This window comes from Pezoporus occidentalis, unplaced genomic scaffold, assembly GCF_034315485.1.
Source record: "Pezoporus occidentalis ecotype Australia unplaced genomic scaffold, CSIRO_AGI_Poc_V1 ctg42, whole genome shotgun sequence".
NCBI classification, from domain to species: domain Eukaryota; kingdom Metazoa; phylum Chordata; class Aves; order Psittaciformes; family Psittacidae; genus Pezoporus; species Pezoporus occidentalis.
The window spans coordinates 3,395,011-3,416,614 of NW_026915747.1; the positions used below are offsets into that span (position 1 = coordinate 3,395,011).

A 21,604-nucleotide genomic window follows, 5' to 3' on the forward strand; every position below is an offset into this window, starting at 1 on the left:
ACTCAAATTGCAAATAATTGCGGAGTATGGTCAAAGGAACTTTGTGAATGTAGAATGTTTAACATCAAGTTTTAATTTCCTCCTCCCCTGCATAATGTATTTTGCACCTCCCTGTCCCGAAATGTCAGTATGTAAGCATTTCACTGTTATCCTCCTTAAAATATTTCTCAATATATAGTTACTTGGGGAACTCTTATTTACTCTTTCACTGTTCTTTTAATTGAAAATGATTACTGGAATGTGCTTTTTATTAAGTCCCTTTTCTCACGGAAGTGTTGATATTAGCTGCATTTCTTTTTAATCCTTCCTAAACTGGTGTAAATAAATTCATCTTTTTCAGACAATACAAGACGTGCAGCCTGATGTAGTTGTGGTGGAACTGTGCCAGTACAGAGTTTCGATGTTAAAGATGGATGAGAAGACATTACTAAAAGAAGCCAAAGAAATAAATCTGGAAAAACTTCAACAAGCTATAAAGCAGGTATGAATCCCACAGAGAGAAGTAAGAGTTTCTGCTAAGAATAATTTGTCAAGCTGCAACCAAAACTAGTGTTACCATTAGCTAGGAACCTAATACTATTGACCTAGGTGAGAGTACCATTACAGTGGCAAAGTTAGGTTTAGTATTTTTCTTTTCAGGAGGAATATTGAGGGCTTCTGTTCCACAGTGGGGTGGTTTGGACAGTTGTTGACCTCACCAGGAATCCTCCTGGGTTTAACAGTTACTCCGTTTGCAGGATGCAAGTCTAATTTCATAATTGTAATGCTCTGCTAATATATTAAATATTATTACTCTGGCAATCTCTGTCTGTATCGCAGCTGTTTGGGGATCACTTAATTTTAGTATTGTCTGTTGCTATCTGTTTAGCTGCTTTCCTTTGTCATCCTAGTGCATTGTTCTTTTGAATTCTCATCCACTTGTCTTTTGGGTAGTTTCTAATTGATAGTAGCCCTTGAGGGAGGTTTCTGAAAAATCTGGGCTGAAAGTGGGATTCTGTTCATGTTATAGCTACTCCTTCAGTTTGGTGCCATCTGGGATGTGTGTGCAAAACAAGTACTGTCCTGCATTTTTTCAGTTTCACCCAGTTAGCTTGTATTTAAGTAATTTTAAGCTAGGCACAGTGAAACAGCACAAAGGTGACTTAAAAATGACAGGACATTAGATTAGAACGGCAATATGTGGTCGATAGTAAAGAGAGGTTCCAGTGTCCAGCTGAATGAACAGATTAATAGATTATTATTTGGCTGTATGGTAATTATATATTGGAATTGTTTTATAAATTGGGGAATTTGTAGGATTGCACCCCTCACAAGACTATCATCTGCATCCATACAGAAGCACTCGTAGCGGCTGGGGGATAGTCTACTGTGTGTATAGTGTCTTAGTGCAGGCTTTCTGACTCACAGGCAGTAATGTGTCTTTCCTGTTTTCCTTATGTCCGGTTAAAGGAAAGGACATTGCAAAACACTTGCATATTGCATGAATTACTGCATCTCTTTATTTTGGGTAAGGTAAATTGTTGTGATGCATGTAGCCAAAAGAATGCATGCTCACAATGACCAGAGCAGCATAGCTGGGGATCTTCTGACCTCGTCAACAGGCACAGAAGCCTATTTTTAATATCAAAGCTAAATGCAACAATTTTTGCTGTGCTTCCTTGTTAAAAGCAAAAGGGCAATTAAAATCAAACAGCAGACTTTGTGGTGTAAATTTGTGTTGGCAGCTTTGTAATTATCACTTCCTACTAGGGCTTGAAGTGATCTTGTGTGCAGACTGTAGGCTTTAGACTGTGTTGGCTTCAAAGCCAGAGAGTAACATGAAGGTCCTTCCTATTGTTACAGCTTAATCTTAACTTTTGTTACCATGTATAATGCAAATAATAACATTTGGTCATTGCACCTTCTAAATAATGTATTTCTCCATCTATAGTCTCAACCCAGCCTTACTGCTTTGATTCAGTAGCAGTATGGGTTATATAGGGAGAACCAGGAAAAAGAGTCCAACTGTCTCATGTTAAATGATCGTGTCTGGTAAAAATCAAGCCAGCTGGTAGGTTGCTTGCTCATGCTTCAGTTGTCTTCTCATTGGAACATGCATTCAGGCCCAAAAGCTACACCAAAAGTCAAAATTACTTGCAACTTTCATCCTTGAGTATCAAGTGAGGAAAACTGTCTCATTATAATCACTTGTATAAAATGTAAAAGCAGTAAAATTGCATTTCATCAGTCTTAATTGGAAACTGAGCAGAATGTTAACATGCAACTATTATGCACTCACAATGGGTCACTGGTACTCACAGCTTACCAAGTAACTGTTGCAGGTTAAAAACAGCCTTCTTCCTCCAGACCCTCCTTGAATTTGAAAACCCTTATAGTTGTTTGCAGAGAACTACCTGCTTGCTTTCATTAAGCAAAGCAACGCAGTGCAGGCTGGTATCTGGCTCAGATGTGAATTACCTGAAGATACACAGTAACAATTGGCTTAAACCAAACTGGTGAGACAGGTTTTGTCTTACGTTCTCCCCTGTCTCACTGTTTCCACTGTCCCTTCAGTGACCATACCACATGTTAATCTGAACAGGGCTTGCTTTTTAGCTGCGTCATGTCCCTCTGTGGCTGTGTGATTGCTAGTCCTGACATAAGAGGAGTTGAGAAACTTTCTTCTGGGGCAGAAGAGAAAGTGGCCTGGTGGCAGCAAAATCTTAGCTTAGCCTCACTTTTTTAGCCTACTCTTTTAGGCTGAAGTTACCTGTGCACGAATATATTGTTATATTGTATGTAACTTTTTTAATGCTTCTGGCCAGTTAAAAAGGTCTCAATTTGCACAGTGTAATACAGCCCTCTATGTTTAAATAACCTGCAGGATTGTCTTATTTAGTAAGATGGATATGGTGTGAATCAGTAGATGACTGGTACATTCACGTGGACAGGAGCAGGCTGCTGTCACTTGTTACTTCACTTGCACTTTAAAGTCAAACCTCCAGTGCACTTGAAGCAGTAGAAAACCAGTTCAGGCTCCAGGTGGCAAGGCTGTGTTTGTATAGGACTGTGTCCAGGGGAATTAGGGTTTTTAAAAGAAGAAATCCAGAGGACTAAAATTCACACGGTTTGTTTCTGTCCACAGTTGTGCAGTTACTGCTGGATCTGTGACGTGTTATACAGTTAAAAAGTAGCCCCACGGCTTCCTTCTTTGGCTGTGTTCCCATATGTAGTGTAAGCATTTCTGTGCTGAGTCTGCTTCAGAAGCCCTCTGGCAGCTGCCAATAACAGATGTTTGGGGAAAGGCATTAGAACCTGCAGTTGTAATTTGCCTGGGTATTCCTCTCTCTTCCTGTCCTTTTCACTCTCTCCATGCTAGTCATGATGTCTGATAGATTGCATCTTCCTCAGACATCCTTTCCCAAGCCTCATGAGTATTTAATATGTTTAATCTCTTCTCATATGTTTGGTATTTCTTTGCACATTTTTTAGTTCAGGTATCTTGTTTTCAAGACAGCTGTTCGCTAAAGGTTGTACAGCAGCCCATTGATACTGAGATTTTTATTTTGTTCTTTTTCTGGTAATCCCTCTTTTTATTCTTGCTTTTTGACTGCTATTGAACACTGGGCTGATAAAATTGGTATTTCACATTCTCTCTCTTGTGTGCTAACAGCTCTGCATCCCTCTGCCTGTGTAGTTAAGTTTTTTCTTACTTGTGCTTGCTTTGGTTTATGGCTGTTGCATCTAGCTTGTGAAACTATTGCCAGCCACTCATATTTAATGTTCTTTTGTGATCACCTTTCCTTTATCTGACATGGAATAATCTGATATCAGTAAAAACCTCATTTACTGTCTTGCTCCTGTTGTTTTTTGTACATTTTGCTCTTTATCCCCTGACACTATCTGGCTGGCCAGTTGTTGCTGGTTTCTGCATAGGCTGCTTGTCACCTTTTATCTCTTTGATGCTGAGCAAATACGGCAGGCCCTGAGATCCATGCAGGTTGAACACAGATAACTGGGACACACTTCAAAGATGCATTCCTCTGTTAGCCAGCAGCATGAATCTTTCTGTCGCTGTGTAGAAATGAAACTTCAAATACATCAATCCTGAAGGGGAGAGCAGCCAGCAGATACCCTCAGGCTGCATTATCCCAGTTTTCTTTGTGGGCATCTTTTCTGAACTTTTGGAAACCCTTGTCCCCCAGGCTTTGGAACTGTATCTCAAGGATGCTGAAAACCCTTTATCTTGCTGCCCTTTCTTCCTCATCTCTCCCCAGGAACCCAGTGCCCTGTTTTTCTGCCATGCTTGCTAGTTTGTAGCATGACAAAACAGATAATCAACTGGTTTTGAAAACAGGCCCTCTTTTGCCAGCTCTGGTCCTCTGTGGCTCTTCAGTCCATTTAATTGTAGAAACTGCCTATAGCCTTTGGAGAGGTCACACAATTATCAGATGTGGCACAGGGTGGGTCATTTGAGCGTGGCCCTAAATGCAATGAATGGAGACCAGGACCTTCCTCTGGTAACTTCAAGCACTTATATTAATTTAGGCTATCCTTTGTAACCTCATTTTTGGTTATGTGAAGCTTGTAATACAACAGGAAATGAGCCTTTGGTGAGGGAGGGGGGAATGCCTCTACTGGTAGTGGCGTGGGCTGATGCTAAATTGGAGCAGATATGTAACTAAGGTACAGGTTTCACTCTGGGACAGCTAACACTCACCCACCAGGTCTTAGTTGTAAAAATAACTGGTTGAGAACAGCCAGAGCTGGACAGAAGGAACAGCTATGAATGGATTTTTTTTTTTTTTTTTTTTTTTTGTAAAAGGATGGGGAAGGGAAATTCTGCATAAGTATATTTGAGGTTTCCTTTTCTTCTTAGAAAGAAGAATCCTTATTTTAGATCTTTGTTCAGAAAGTTATAGACTGTGCAAGGAGGGGCCTTCAGTCTGCTTGTTGGGAGTGAGTCACACTTGGGTTTGTGAGGCTTTTGCAAAGGTGTTATGTGCTGAAGCCATGCATTGCTGTTTCTTGCACAATGTGAGATTCTGTTTCTGTGTCAGTTAACCTAACTGGTCCTCAGCCTATTTTTTCCCAGGGTTGTGGAAGTGTTTATGATTAGACCATTAGCTATTTCCCTTTCAGTATCTATAGAACATGGCATTCACTCTACAGCCAGTGCAATATACTCCTGTGTTTGGGGTGGTTTTTTTGTAACCAGATGGATCAAGAACAGTTAAATGCACAGTATGGGCTGTTTGACCTTTCAGTTATTCAGATGCTTTCTTCGGGCAAGTGAAGTAATATAGACTGCCTGCCCTCCTTTATTTTCTTAACTCTGCCATGCATTTTTGTTGAAAGTGAGAATACCTTGGCCACACTGAAGTGAAAAGCTACTTCACAACTGATACAAAAATTGATAGAAGAGCTGGTACTGTTCACTAGCTCCAAAAGATAGCTTCAGTGCTGCTTCTTCACTAAGATAATTGATAAGGATTTTTCATGACTGTGAGCAGTGTATTCTGCTTAGAAATCCACACAGCTTGTTAATTTATTTTTTTAAGTTATAATAATGTTTTTCTCCCTCTTCCGCCAGAATGGAGTCATGTCTGGATTGATGCAAATGCTGCTTCTGAAGGTCTCTGCTCACATCACAGAACAGCTGGGAATGGCCCCAGGAGGAGAATTCAGGGAGGCTTTCAAAGAGGTGCAAACTTGAAATGTTTTTTCTGAGGTTAAGGTATTGGCCTTTTGCCCCCAGAGTTGAACTAAATAAAACCAATTTTTAGTGACTGGAAAGGAGCACTCTGGCCATGCTTGTGCTGAAGCCTGTGAAGGTCTAAGAATCAGTTTCAGCTTCAAAGTGTACTTGAAAGTACAGATGTTTGTAGCCCTAAGTGGCATGAAAGAAACTCCACAAAGGCTTCAGATGATAAGGGTTTTTTCTGGTGGTATTTCTGGTGGCTTTTGTTTCTATTTCATTAATAATTTATTGCTGCTTCTTCCTGCTAAATAACTGGTTTTGAATTCTGGATATGGATCCTGATCCTGCTGTTGGTTGTGTCAGGATTTCAGGTTGTGAAAACCAGCTCTAAAGCATTAATGGGATCTAACACATTCATCTAGAAAGATTGTTAGGGAAATGAAGTATGTGACTCTTCTGCTAGTCACATCTGGTCTGTTAACATTCCCTTTTAATGTACTGCCAGCTCTGATACTGGGAAGTAAACAGCTGAACTTCTGCTGTGTATCACAGCTACTCTGTTGGTTTTTTTTTTGTCAGGGTATCCTGAGGCACTATTTCTCCTCTATGTATCCACCTTGCAGAATGGAGCTTGCTGTTTTTTAAGTTACATATTAGTAAGGAAATCTGAGATAACATAGTTGTTAACAAATCTGAAATTATTCGGTTGGTTTATCTGTAACAAAAAGAGAACTATTTCAAGGCTTAGTTTCCTGAGCTTTCCAGGCCACAGTGAAACATTTAAGTGGGAAAGAAAAAATACATCTATATTAGCTCTGTCCTGTTCTGAAGTGGTTGTTCGATATTTTTAAAGAAGCATGCATAGGGAAGAGCTTTCTATAAATCCTGTACTGTGCTAAAATTTGTCAGTCTGGGCTACAGTGAAGTCTCACCTCACATTGTTGTGTGGTATCTGACATCAGTTCTTCTTTCATAAGCTCCTTCTTGAATATATTTTACCATGAGAAACTGATAGGTTACTGATCCTGACAAATCCTAAGTAAAAGCAAAATGTCCACAGTTGTTGTTAGACTTTATTCAGACCCAGACAGATACTGAGCCCCTTCTGTTTAGCTTTGGTCATAAGCAGAAGCTTTGTGCGTAGGTGAAATTAACCTAAAGAGGGTGGCATTACAACTTAATGTTGTTACTGTAATACCTACTGCATCTTGTAGCTATGAAGCAGTATTTTAGAAACTTTACTGCAAAACCAAAACATGTTTTGGATGTTGAAATATGACACTATTTGCCATTTATTTTAAGTTACCTTGTATAGAACAATATAACAAACATTCTCTTAATTTGTATCTTCTTTTTCAGGCCAGTAAAGTACCTTTCTGTAAATTCCATCTTGGAGACCGGCCCATCCCTGTTACATTTAAGAGAGCAATTGCTGCACTTTCTTTCTGGCAAAAAGTCAAGCTTGCCTGGGGCCTTTGCTTCTTGTCTGACCCAATCAGGTATGAATAAGCATCCCATATGTTAATTGTGGTGAATTGCTCAGCTCTTCAGTTTGACTTCAAGTACAAGCTGGAAGTCTTTGGTACCCAGCCTGCTGCAATTAAACTTGAAGTTAATGAGAAGGTACCCAGCCTGCTGCAATAAACCATATTTTCTGAAAAGAAAGCTGGCTTTCTGGTCCTGTTCCTGCTCTTTAATTGCTTTTTGATACGTTATTGCCAGGTAAAGTGAAAGATTTAGTGCTGGAGAATTCCTAATGTGCTTAAGAAAAACCTTTTTTAAGCTTTTAGGTATTTATTTATTTTTATTTATTTCTATGCTGAAAATAATCCTTCCTACTACTGTGTGTGAATATTGTAGAGAGTAGGGCCTCAGTATGCTGATTTATACCTCCTTAAGATTTCCAAAGGGCTTGGGCCTGTTGTGCTAATTGACGTGTAGATCAGGGCAGCATGAGAGCTGAATCTGCTGCCTGAGCAGATGTTTTGTTTGAAACAAGAGAAAACGTTTAAATTTATGAACAACATGTGGACTGTTAGTGATTATTGCCTTTATAAAGGCATATTGTTAGGAACATTTGCCTTACAGTAATATTTCCCAGACAGCTCTTCTCTTTCTTAGTTTGGTTTCCCTGCCCTTTAGAGACATCCCTGCACTAAGTTTGCTTCCTCTTCCCACAAGGTGTGTGTAACTTACTTGAACTGGGTGAGAACATATGCACAGCTGTTCTAAATTCAGTCTGTTCCTACCAGACTTGCAGTGGTGGGAGGCTTGCCAGAAATGTATCCTCTGAATCTCAGTGCCTCTGTCATGCCCTGTGACTTCAACTTTGCTGTACTCAGGAAATGATCCATGGCTTTTCTTATAGGCGTTTAAAATTGGTCCAGGGCTCAAGCTGTAGTTGTATAAATCAAACCTGCTGTTTTTCTGTACTTAATTGTCATTTCCTGTAAATATTTGCTTTTACAATAATTTCTAAAATGAGTTTTACTCTCTTTCAAGCCATAACTACAGTTCATGTGCAAAAAGTAAGTTTTCTTACTAATCTAATACCAGCATGAAACTGTTTGCAGGCTTTGGGGGGGGCATTGAAGGATATATTTCTCTATGGCTTCTTGCATTCTTTTATCCATCCTAAGAACATTTTGGTTTTCAACTGGAATATCAAGATAATTATAGTATATGCACACTAGCTTCCCACTGAAGTTTGGCCATAATCTCAGTTGTTGTCATACAATTGATTGATCTGCTACGTTGATTTTTACAAATAAACGTGGGTAGAGGTTGAAAAGAAAAAGTGGTTATAATTGGGGAGTTGTTGGGTGTAGGTGTTGTGCACCCAGTCATCAATGTGAGATTCTATGGAAAATGGAGTGATAATTCAACATCAGTTTTTTTTGTTGCCCTGGTGACATTTGTAGTGTCCTTTTGATCTTGGAAACCAAAGAAAGCATATTCGACATCATTCTTCAGTAGACAAGAGATGTGAAAACAGATGTTTCTATTGCCACAAACTATGACTGTACTACAGCTGTGGGCACAAACAGAAGGTTAACAGCACCTATAAAAATAAAAAAGCTCATTACATTTGTTCCTGCAGCTTCTATTTATTTTCTGCCTATTTCCTATTCTTCTGTTCAGGTAATTGATTTACAACTTTGACTTCCTTGCTGAAGACCTGTGATTGACACTAGGAACCTGCAGAACTCTTTCCGTCCCCTCAGACTCCCTTAGGCTGTGCTTTTTCTGTTCCTTAAATACAGCTTCTGTGTGTTCAGTGATGAGATCTGCTTCCTCCAGAGGGTTCTATGTTGGCTCTTCTAAGCTTACTAATATATACTGAAAGTGGGGCACCACAATAACAGGGTCCTTTGAAGCCCTGGTGCTTTGCTCAGTTGAGTTGTCAGCTTTTAAACTGGCAAGGGTGAAAATCCAGTTGAACTGGCTAGAGGCAAGTGACCTCTCTCCCTTTCCCTCACTGTAGAGGCATTGTTAGGTATCCAGTTCTGCAAGTTTATAGAGACTGTTTTCTTTTTCGGAGAAAAGAACTGGTTGGAGGAGAACTGTAGAGAATGGGTTTAGGTGAATGATGTGTATAATACCCAATTGTTTTGACTCGTTGGTTTGTCTTTATTGGGCTCCAAAAGCATAACAGATACTGAGAAAACTTTCCTTTCTTTCAGTAAGGATGATGTGGAGAAATGCAAACAGAAGGATTTACTGGAGCAGATGATGGCAGAAATGATTGGAGAATTCCCTGATCTTCATCGGACAATTGTCTCAGAACGAGATATTTACTTGACCTACATGCTGAAGCAAGCAGCAAAGCAGATAGAACTACCTCGAGCTTCAGAAAGTAATTGTTTTAATGCACATGTTATAACCAGCAAAGTGTTCTTTGTGCACTCGTGTGTTCAGCTCTCAGGAAATCTGGGATGTTCTGTTCATGTGTGCCATGTGTCATGTAAGATTACAGTGCTTAAAATTAAAAAGGGATGTTACCCAGCTGTTGCAGCCACCTAGAGCAGTGACTCCAAATTATGATGCCTTTCTCACTGTGCTATTTAAATGAAACTGGAAAATACTAATTAGCCTGACAGGCATCTGGTATTACAGCACAAGATGGGGCAGTCTACGCTTATGTCCACCTCACTGCCATCCTGTTATCTCAACAAATTCATTATTGTCATCACTAGCTGCTCAGGAACGCATTTCTTACTTAATTATTTCTAACTTCAGACTTCTTTGTACTTTGCCTGTTATAAATTGGGCTGTTAGGAACCCTGAAGATGTGGCAATGATAATGAAACATGTTACTCTGCATATTTCAGCAAGCATAATTGAATTTCTCTAGCCTTTGGAAGTATTTTGCTGCCACATGTGATCTGCATGCCCTTTTTAGATATAAATATACTGAGGTACAAGTTACCTCTCATTTACTGTCTTAAGAAGATACTCTTTGTCATCACTTCAGTGCAGACCTCTGGCACTATTTTGCGGTTGAAAAAATAGCAAGGGGGATTGCACTTGTGTTCTTGCATCTCCCATACCTAATATTATCTTAGTGCTGCCTTCATAAAGTTTGTCCAAATATACACTATATCCTGTTAGCTCAGATGGTATGACTGAGAGACACAGATGCGTTCAGATGGTCCAAAGAGCAGGCTGAAAATTTATTGTTGGTCCTGGCTGGTCATGAGCCGCAAGAGGAATTGCTCTTTGATTTCCTCCCCCCCCCCTTAAATCTACCTTCTTAAAAGCTTAGTCTCTGGAACACTGGTTTAGTGAATGCCTATGAAATTGGAAGGGGTTTGTGTACGTTATGAAGGACTTTACAAGATGGGACCATAAAAGACAACAATGTGAGCGACTACCTGATTGATAGTCATTGTCTCTTAGTTAACAAGAGACAATGCCAGTTTTGTTTAGAAGTTGTGCATTTATATTATATACATGTAATCCTTTCTGTGTGTTCACGCTTGCAAGAGGCAAAAAAAGGGGGGAAAAAACAGAGACAAATTAGATAATTAAGATGCCCACAATTCAGATGAGCAGAAATATGACATCACCACCATTGTCCAAATCATTTGCTATTGTAGGGACATAATAAGGGGAAATTCCTGGACACTATTTGCAGGAATCAAATATACTTTAAGTCTGATACATTGCTAAACTAGGTCTGATTAGTTTCTAGCCTTTGTCTGACTATTTGCTTGGGGGACCTCTTCCAAAGAGCTTGCAAATGTAACTTGCGCATTTAGTTTTTCATTCTGTCTTTACTCCACACAGCATATTCTGAGAGGGGGATGAAAGTTTCTCTGAGGACTAAGTTTCAGGCAGGATGCTGAGCATTGCTGAGTCCTGCCCAGAAGCAGACAGGAACACGTGGGTGAGGTTGAAGTAGATGCGATGTGCTTTGGACAGCCCATTCTGCTGAAGCACTGTGTTCTGCCTCTGTAGTTGCAGCTCTGATTTAGAATAACCCTAAAATAGGCTGAGAAGAGACAAGTCCAAAGAAATTATTTTGAAAATGTATATAATGGTTTTGGTTTTCTCAGTGCAGTTTTGTTTGATTTTGAGGGGCTGCTTTTAATTTTCGGTTATTATTTCTGGAAAAATCAAGAGTGGGTACCTAAAGCAAGACAGTGGAACAGACATACATACATATTTATGTATTACATTTATGTCTAACTTCTCTCATAGGAAAGCAGCCTGGTTACTATTATTTAGAAAGTTTTCTGTGAATTATTTTTATTGTGGCCCAGTACCATTTTTTCACTGGGGGGAGAGGTAATCCTGCAACTTTCAGGAACAACATTTTAACTTCCACTGGGTGTTGTGGAATTTGGATGGTAGATGGGAGGTGAGGGTGAGAGCTGGCAGGTGTTGCAGTGGTCAGATAGTGACTGGCTACCCACACAAATGGATGGGGTTTGCTGTTACGTGCTGAGGCTGGGTCTGTTACCAATAAATTTAACAGGGGCAAGCGTAGGCTCAAGTGCTGTTTGCTCACTGTTAGCCCAGGTCTTGTCACAATTTGGATGTGTGCCAGATGCCACTGCCCAAAGTGGTGGAGAGAGCTCTCTTTTCAGGAGACGGCAAAGACCAGGGCTGTGCCTGATCGGCAATACAGAAATATGACCTACACAGAGAAGGAAAGAAACTAATTTGGCTTGCATGTGCTGACTGTCCTGCCCTGAGGCTGGAGCATGAGCCCTGGCTGGGTCTGTTTACCAAAACCAGTATGTCCTGAAAATCCAAAAACCATACTGATGCATTCTTTTTTTCCAGCTTGTAAAATAAGAGACAGTAGGTAAGATGAGCGTTTACTTCTGGTACGTAACAGAGTTTTAATATCTAGTAGTAAGAGTCCCTACCACTTGGAGAATCAAATTTTGTAATCTCACACATTACCTATTTATTTATAGCTAGGAATTAGTTCTTTTACTAATCTTTTCTCTCCATCTCTCTTTCTCAGGTGAACCTAGAAAATATATCCCAGCTGTTGTAGTTGGTGTTGTTGGGATGGGTCATGTACCTGGAATTGAAAAGAACTGGAACTCTGACTTAAACATCCAGGAAATAATGAGGTAACAGTCATCACTTCCTATGTGTTGACACAGCAGGTTCTCTTGCTGAAAGACAGCAGTAATTGGTTTGTTTGGGGTTTTTTTTTTAGTTCTTCATCACAGCTTGAAGAAGCATCACTGTTGTCATCTTGTCAGCTCATTGACTTGCAGCGCTCACAGATTGTGCTTACTGGAAAGGAAAAGAAAATATCCAAGGGGAAAAACTAAATAGTTGGATATCAAGGGAAGTGGAGATGAGAAGATGCCCTTGTCTAGAAAGAAAATGCATTGATTCACATTTCAGTCTTTTAAATCAAGAATTCAGATGAGGGCTGTAGCAGATGATGAAAACAGAACCAGGCTTCCAGTCTAGTTTTTGTATAATGTTATACAAATTATTTATATATAGTATTTGTAGTATTCAGAGCTTTTGTTGTGTCAGGACACTACTAGCTCTGACAAGCTTACTCTCACAGTTGCACATAGCCTATTTTTAGCTGTGTGTGTATATATATATATATATATATAAAGTAATAATATGTTCTAATGTGTATACCTAAATATAGGTTGATTTAAATGATGAATCTGGTGAACTCTGCTTCAGAGTACCTATTAAAATAGTATGTACTTTTAAAAAGAAGGAATTGGAGAACCAAAATGTTCAGACTGTGTATCCTATAAAGCCACTAAGGTCAAGACTTTAGAAATGTAGGCAGGATTATAATACAACCTGGTAGTGCTGGTTGCAGTGGTTCAGGATGATAGAGCCTTTCAAATACTGGCACTCTGTCTTACCACATCAGTTTACTGTGTTTATGCACGTGCCTCACTCATCTCTTCAGGATCTCTGAAAAACAGAAATGGCTATGCCGCACCTAACTGGTGCAGTTAGGCATTAAAATACAATTTAGACAGATTTTCAGTGTCTGGATCTGATAATGCAATGTACAGAAGCCCTGCCTAGCCATTTGTAAGTCTCTTTTAAGGCTAAGCCTTGCCTGGAGTCATGAACTAGATGTCCATATTCCGTTGCAAATAACCTGTAAAATGAGGTTGCCCAAATCCATGTAATTGTATGGCTAATGTTGGTTGCATCACTGACATTACAGAACTACAGAACTGACATGACAGAGACCTCACTTGGAGTACTGTGTGCAGTTCTGGTGTCTTCAACATAAAAAGGACATGGAACTGTTGGAACAAGTCCAGAAGGGGGCCATGAGGGTGATCGGGGGACTGGAGCACCTCCTGTATGAAGACAGGCTGAGAAAGTTGGGGCTGTTCAGCCTGGAGAAGAGAAGGCTGCATGGAGACCTCATAGCAGCCTTCCAGTATCTGAAGGGGGCCTATAGGGATGCTGGGGAGGGACTCTTCATTAGGGACTGTAGTGACAAGACAAGGGGTAACGGGTTCAAACTTAAACAGGGGAAGTTTAGATTGGGTATAAGGAGGAAGTTCTTTACTGTGAGGGTGGTGAGGCACTGGAATGGGTTGCCCAGGGAAGTTGTGAATGCTCCATCCCTGGCGGTGTTCAAGGCCAGGTTGGACAGAGCCTCGGGTGACATGGTTTAGTGTGAGGTGTCCCTGTCCATGGCAGGGGTGTTGGAACTAAATGATCTTAAGGTCCTTTCCAACCCTAATTATTCTATGATTCTGAATAGCCCAAAGCCTGATTACATGTCTTCAAGGTTGCAGAGGGGGTCTTTTCCATCAAAGTTTTAAGCTCTTTGATGTAATTGTCTGTACCGTGCCAGTGCCATAACTAAGTGGAAGGGTTACCAGTATCTTTCATAAGACAATAATATTGCATTAGTTTGACTTTCTGAAATAATACGAAGCAAATTATATTCTAAAGATTACTATACTTGAGGCTCATTTCTCATCAAACATTTTTACCCCTTGTGCTGTTGCACTGCAGTTGCAGAGCAGAGTTGCAGGGCTTTTTGTGTGTTAGTGGTTCTTACTTCTCTAAAGTGAAAAGTTTTTCAGACTTCCACAGGTTATTTAGTTAGGTTGTATGAGTTGCAGTGATCTTGGAAATTGTCTGTATAGAAACACACATGTTTCTCAGAGTTCCACTTTTTAAGGTTCATGCATTAAACCAGACCCTGAGCAGACCTTGCTGTTTGTTTCAGATTATCACAAATTGATTTTTAGTTGCACTGAGGAGCTCTGATTGAGAAGGGGTAGAAAAGCAGGAAAGAAGATGTGAAGGCATCTCTTTACCCCATCTTCTGTTCAGGGTGTGCACCTTTTTGAAACTCTTCCTGTGCATTTCCTTTAATCTGAAAATCTCATAAGGGAACACCTTTGCCTTACTTCAAGCATATGGATCTAAACTGCATCTAGTTCTATTCTAATACCAGTGTGTCTAACCAGGTTTGAGTGTGCCCGTGCTTTTGCACTGTTGTAACTGATTGCATCTGAGTACATTAGAAACATTTTCTAGATAAATGAGAACTTGTGGCTGTTTTGAAGTGACACACAGAGACCTCTGTCACCTGCAAGAGGATTACCCGAGTTGCACTGTAGGCATGCTGTGGGTGTAGGGTCAGCTGAGCTACTGCAGAGCTTGTTAGTGAAGGTGCAGGGCTACTTGTGTATGTGGCTGTGCTTTCAAAGACGGCTTTATTTTGAAAGTAGTATTAGCTGTTCACTTAGTACACAAGTTAGTAAGACTGTTTGAGGGTGGGATAGACCTGGTGTGTCTGTTGTCCTCTGCCCTCCTGGTTCTGTGTGGCCATTGCAGAGAAGAGGTGGCTCTGTGAAGATCTCAAAGCCAGCAAAACCTGCCAGGCTGGAGACAACTTCATGCGAAGCCTCTCTGGTTTTTCCATACGATCTCCTGCAAAGCGCTAGAGTGCTCTTGTTAGGAGCCCGCAGCTAGGCTGGGAAGCCTGCCCTGGCATCCAGGGTGCACCTTGCTGAAACAGCCTCGCCTCCAAGTCTGAAGAGGCCAGCCTGGCTCCAGTCCTACCCCTCTGGCTGCACAAGTCTGACCAGGTCCTGACACAAATTATCCAGAATATCCAAGCTGGTTTTCTCCACTATCCTGAATGACAGTGAATTGACTGTTAGACTTGAGCTGTGTCCTGCATTTCTTCTGACTTTTATCTCTGTGCAGAGACAGGCATAGTAATATATGCCTACAGTATGTATAGTAATATATAGTATGACAAACAATATTAACTTCTACTATTCTTCAAGAAGTCTTGATGTTTCTTAGTTACTTTGATAGGGTGATGGGCAAGTTAAAGTCCATAGCCATTAAGAGTGGCATTGTATGTAAGTGGAAAAGGCTTTATTGTTATTTTTGTTGTTAATCAATTAGGGTGTGTCCCTTGAATGTGAAGGAATGTTGTTGGTTCATGACACATCTGTTACCTGAAAGCTTTGTGCACTATAAGGGGGAAAGGGAGAAAAGATCCTTGTTTTGGTTGGAAAATGCCTGTTGTTTCCAGCTACAGAGATGTTAACACTATTTCGTATCTTTTGCTTCAGTGTGCCTCCTCCATCAGCTTCAAATAAGATTTTCAAATTTGTCATAAAAGCAACAGTTTTTGGATTGATGGGATATGGCTGCTATCGAATAGGTCAAAGGACAGTGCAGTTTATTCTCTCGATGCCAGCAGCACAGAACTATCTTCAGAAGCTGACAGAAATAAGGTCTCATCATTGAACATCAAGTGGAGGAACTGTAAGAAGGTGGCTGAAAAAGGGTGACAGGCAACAGATGGGAGCTGAACTGAAAGAAGAGCGGTATGAGGATCCTAGTCATGGATGACTCGCATTGGGCAACGCTGAATCACTGTATAATAAAAGATTTGATGCTAAAATTACACCAGCTATGATCTAATGAGTAGGTTTGATTCCTGGTGTGTTGCATGAAACCACATGATTCCAGATTGAAGAAATACATACGCAAATATATATATTATATATATGCATATTGTATATATAATATATATTACTGATGATGTAGTACAGCTTAAGGAGTGTTTGTTCATGGCTTCTTTTCCAGAGGAACAGAACAACACGAAGTAACCTAATCGGCTGCATCTGCTCCGAAGTTCAGGGACACTTGAGTGATTCTTTGCTTTTTTTCCCTTGGGTATAGTAATACCTAGTGATCGTTTCTGGTGCCAGACACTTTTACACATAACTTACAAGGACGTCTTCTCAATGTGTGTTTTATACTTCAAACATTTAGGCTTTTTTAAACTTGAGAGCTTTCAAACAATTTCAGAACTGTACAGGCTGTCATACGTACACTGCTCCAATTTTTTACAAGCCTTACTGAAGAACAGGAGCGTTGCCTTTAGATTGCACCCCTCATTACCACCACCACTTGGATTGTTTTTCTCCCGCATAGAGAAGGTATAGCCACACTATCATAATGCAATGTGGTTTGTGTCAGATGTTTACAGGACACTCTGTTCCTTTAGATTAGCTTATTTAAACTGTATTATTTAGCCAAATCCTGCTGGATTCAGTATTGTAAATTGAAGAGACTAGACATACCAAAATACTGTTTTGTTGGTTGCTTTTCTTTTTGAGACTTTCTAGCTGGTAAAAATCGATATATTGATGTTTTGCTTTAAGTTATCTACAGCTTTTTAAGGTATCCACAGGTATTTTAAAAGCTCTGTAGATCTTGGATTTCTGTGCTCAGGTAATTTTACACAAACGAAAACAAATTAAGGTAAATTTTAGGTATGAGCCTTAAACTTGGGTGGGACTAATGCTGAATGATTGTCGCAGAGTATTCTTGCAGACTTTATGCTTTTTAGCCAGAAGTAATCACCCTGTAAGTCGTCCGTTCATTACTCAGTCATTTTCTTCAGTTAATACCTTAAGTCAATTGTTTTACTTTTTTTTTACAAAGCATATCAGCAGATTCTTCAAGGAACCTGTTAGTGGATGGAGAATTTGCAGTTTACCTTCCTGCTGTTGCAAACTGGCAGATCATGTGCATGCAGGATTTACTCAATGGCACTGGAAAGCCTGATGAATTTGCAGAGCTAACAATCCTATGAATCCATACATGAATGCTCAGTGTTGTATATTCAATGTGCTGTACTCTTTATGTAACATTATCAGTGGTTCAGGTCCATTCTTTTCTGTTCTAGTCAGTCCTTTCAGTCTTAACAGCATTCTGTAAAATTTAAATACATGTTGAATTGTCCCAGCCCCATCTCAACCCTATGAAGCCATATTGTATTCGTTTGGTGACATGTACATTTGTTTTATGCATTTGTACATGTGATGTAAATTTGAAGTATTTTTAACAATGCGTGCCTTTACTCCAAAGTGATTTAAAGTAAACAGCGGTATGTTCTATGATATAAAGAATAAAATATTTTAACCACCCTTTCTGTTGAAGGCATTTATTTTCCTTATTCATCAGTATTTGCATTGAGAACAAACACTGGTTAGCTAGGTCTAGGACATTTTAATTTCACCATCTGACGCATTTGGCTGAACAAGAACGTCAGGTGGAGTAAATACCTCCCAGTGAAGGGCATCTGAGTTGAATGCTGAAGTAGGGAAACTGGTTTCCATATGTTACTGGTATGTTGCCATATGTTACTGGTTAAGAGAGGAAATGATGAGTTTCCCTGCCGTACTGAACATGCAGGGAGAGTGACCTCTCAATGTGAGTACCTAAATTCAGAGTCCAGAGTTAGGCATGGTGAGTTGACTGTTGTTGTTGCTGCTTTTAACATCTCTCCAGTGCTCAGTCATGCAAGGAGCTGACGGCCTTAGTCCCAGCCCAGCAAAGTGCTCAAACCCTGGCCGAACATCAGGCGCAATCGCTTGTGTTAAAAGTGCTGCCTTCTGCATGGGAATTACAGAATCGTTAAGTGGAAAGGGTGTTGAACTAATGGCAAAAAGCGTTTAATCTTTCAAACTGAGCCACGTAAATTAATATTACCATTACTTAAAAAAAAACTATTAATGAAGTATTCATACTGGATAGATAAGCTGCATTCCATACAGGTAATGTACCAGCTGCATACTCTGCTCTTTTTACGCTTTGTCAACCCGTGGTCCATACTTTTTGGTTGTGTGTGCAGCAGAGTGCAGTCCTGTTTTCCTTGATCAGGCAAAGTTCCCTTCAGCACTTGGAGCTGCATCTGCAAAGTAAACTGTTGCTCTAGTCACATACTGTCCATGGGACCAGCAGATGACCTGCACAGCGCGTGAGCTGTCAAGCACTGTTCAGTCAGGCAGCCTCAGCTTGCATACCCAGAGGGCAGCTGCCTGCTCTGAGTGAACTGTCCACCAGCATGCTGCTGGCCAGGGTTGTGTTCATGATGTCTCTTTCCTATACCGAATACTGAACCAAATTTAAAAGTCTGTGTCTGAAGGTGACTAACACTGCCTGGATTTCCACTGGAAGCTGTTTTTCTGTGTGTGTATTGTCAAATACCTAAAAGGTGCTGAGAAATATATCAAGTTATCTCAAAGTGCCGGGCAATAGTGGGAGCCACATGTGGAAAAGAAACAACACACTGTCACTTGTGTAACTCTAAGCTACTCCTGTATGTATTTTCCTGTTTCTTTCTAAAACTGAAATAAACTTTAATTTTAGATTTTAATGTGTTGAGACTGATTTTATTGCATGATTTGGGCGGGGGGGGGTGTGTGTCATAAGAATTTGGAGGAGAAGGATCACTTTCAGCTCCAATTGATGTACAGACCAGCATGGTGCTGAGCTCTTGGGTCGGATATGTGTGAAACACAGGACACAAGTAGCTCCAAAGATCCAAAGCTGAAATGGATCTATTGACCATTCAAGTGAAAAAGATACAACTAGCATGCTTATTCCACAGCTTATTCCCACTTCTGTGTCTGTTGAGGAAGGGGATGGGGAATAGGTGGAGCAGCTGTCCTGTTCAGTTGGGACCTGCTGAAGTATCCCCCTCCTAGTCCCTGCCTTCCACATGTTGCTGTCTTACTGACCTGGAGCAAATGAAGCTTTCTATACTCCAGGGAGGTGACAGCAGCAAAGATGAGGATAGCCTTATCCTCACTTCCAGTAGGGAAAAAGGTGGCAACTGAGAACATGTGCTCTTGCACCAGCACAAGACCTTGCCCTTGGGCCCTGGCTCCTCCAGTAGCTCCATGCTGGAGGAGCTGTGGTGCAACATGAGAAAATGCTCACTTTGCTTGTTTAATGTTGGTTCATTTGATATTGTATGTGGAAAGTCTAGTGGTGTTAGTCTGGGGGGGGAAAGAGGGTGTGTGTGAGAAGATGTACACTACCATGATACTCAGTGCTGATGCATCAAGATGCGGGAAAGTGGAAAGAGTCAGAATAAAAAGCTGTTACATACTTACCTGTTTCAATAGGTTGTATCTCCTCCTGGCTAAGTGAGGTGTTTTCAGTGGTAAAATTCATAAACCAGGTAAAAAAAAATTAGGAATGATGTTTTGATTTTGGTGGTTATCAATGAACTGCATCTCTGCCTGCCTCCATGGCCAGCAGGAGTGTTCGTACAGCCCCTGGAGCTGTGTGCAGACCAGACTGGTTAAGACCACTTGGTCCTTTACCCTCAAGCAGTCCAGAAGACTTCTCAGTGTGCACCACCTGCCCGTTAGCATCTTCTCTCCACATCCCTGCAGCTGTCTCCCTGCTTCCATCCCTGTGTTCTCTTGCCAGCTGGGACCCTGTTGCATTTTTATTTTGCCTTCTGCAGTAGCTGGAAAACATGAGTAATAGTAATAATTTAGTGCCATCTACTGACTGCAGGTGGTTTTACGTGGTGCATCTGTGTTTAACAGCCCCTAAACTGTTCTTGAAAGGAGGCAGGTGTTAACCTTGGAGATGTTGGGGTTTGACTCACAGATGTGGTACCTGGCATTCACTAAGTAAACACCAAAGAGGAGCAGCCTGCATAGTTACCGACTTGCAGTATACCCATTTCTTGTTGCTGTGATTGTATTGAAGCTTGAGGGGCAGGTTCTTGATGAATCAGCAATAATATATTAATCACCACTTAAAAAATTTAAAAATCTGCCAAACAACATGACATTGCCTCCACGGTAAATAGAGAATTGCATTGCTAGAGAAGAACAACCTTAGTACACCTGAATTTTACTGTTGTAAGAATCATGGGTTTTAAAACACTTGAAATTAGCACAGATTGCTTCATTTGTAACATCTCAAGGATAGACTTAATTTGCCCATCATGGAAGGCCCAGTCCCAGCAGACCTTTACTCTCATTCTTCTAAAAGGTTAACGTATTTTGTTTGTCACATTGAGGGACTGCTGCTCTTCTCAGGTAGCTGGAGATTCAGCAGGCTTCTCACCCAAACCCACCGTGACCACCCTGTCAGGCTTTTGGTGCTGCTCTTTAGCATGTGGCAAAGTGGGAGGACTTGGGAAGCCCACAGCAGCCTTGATGGTTCATCATGGTCATCGTCAGTTTCTGCCTGGCCATTACATACATGGATTGCTACCTGTCTGACTGTGTACAGGCAGCCAGCCAACAGCAGCATTCCTGGGCCGGACCCGTAAGGTCATCCCTCTCCAGGATGCCCAGGTCTGTTAGAGGAAGACTTGTAGGAAGTAACACTCCCACAGTAGGGACCACTCCTGTGATGAAGTGTGACGCCGCTCCTCAGACCAGTTATCCCAAGACATAACTGAGGCACACTGTTTATTGACTGCTGAATACACATGAGAAAAGTAGAGAAACAAAAATAACCAGAACTTAAGTATCATAATAGTGACCAAGTTACATGCTTATGCAAATCGTAAGGCACATCTATGAAGCTATGAGCTCTTCATCTCAGATCTAATGCACCTCACGCACAGCCACCCCTCCATGGCAGTTTTGCAAGTCCCAAGGTGCAGGTTCATGCCCACACTACACCACGAAGCCAGAGACCTGATGGAGCCAGTTCAGCAGCTTATCCCAGGCAATGCCCCCAGGGCTTGAGTCTGCAGGTGACTGTCACTGTCAGGTGTAGGCACCCACACTCCCTCTATCAGCAGGAGCCCTCTGGTCTTCTTCAGTTGACTTAATCCCTCAGCATCAGAAGCCGCCTTTCTGACACCTCTTCTCCTCCACCTAAATCCCTCCCAGATAAACAACCTGCTTCCAATTACTTCCTCCCCACTGGTCCTGGTTTTGTTACAGCCACACGTAACTGTGGCATTTCAAGTGCCATCAACTCAGGCAGTTGCAGCCTTACACAATGTTACTGGCAGAAATACCGACCGCAGGCAGCCTGGCTCCCCACAACTCCCCCATGGTTGTCCCATTAGGCTTAGTTTACCTCCTGCAGTTATCAGACACAACTATTCCACATTAGCCTTGATTCCCGTGCAAGCTGCCCAAGTAC

General features: G+C 41.0%; 1 protein-coding gene across 5 annotated transcripts in view; it reads left to right on the forward strand.

Annotated features, from left to right (window-relative positions):
* Nucleotides 1-18,851, forward strand: part of TRABD (TraB domain containing) — a 35,306-nt gene extending 16,455 nt beyond the window's left edge. For all 5 annotated transcript variants that reach the window (XM_062634229.1, XM_062634230.1, XM_062634233.1 and 2 more), the window contains 6 exons: nt 341-481; nt 5,573-5,683; nt 7,040-7,179; nt 9,364-9,536; nt 12,159-12,270; nt 15,751-18,851. In XM_062634229.1, the coding sequence (XP_062490213.1) occupies nt 341-481; nt 5,573-5,683; nt 7,040-7,179; nt 9,364-9,536; nt 12,159-12,270; nt 15,751-15,928 (855 nt within the window). In that variant the 3' untranslated portion in view covers nt 15,929-18,851. The remainder of the gene's footprint in view (nt 1-340; nt 482-5,572; nt 5,684-7,039; nt 7,180-9,363; nt 9,537-12,158; nt 12,271-15,750) is intronic.
* The last annotated feature ends 2,753 nt before the right edge of the window (nt 18,852-21,604 follow it).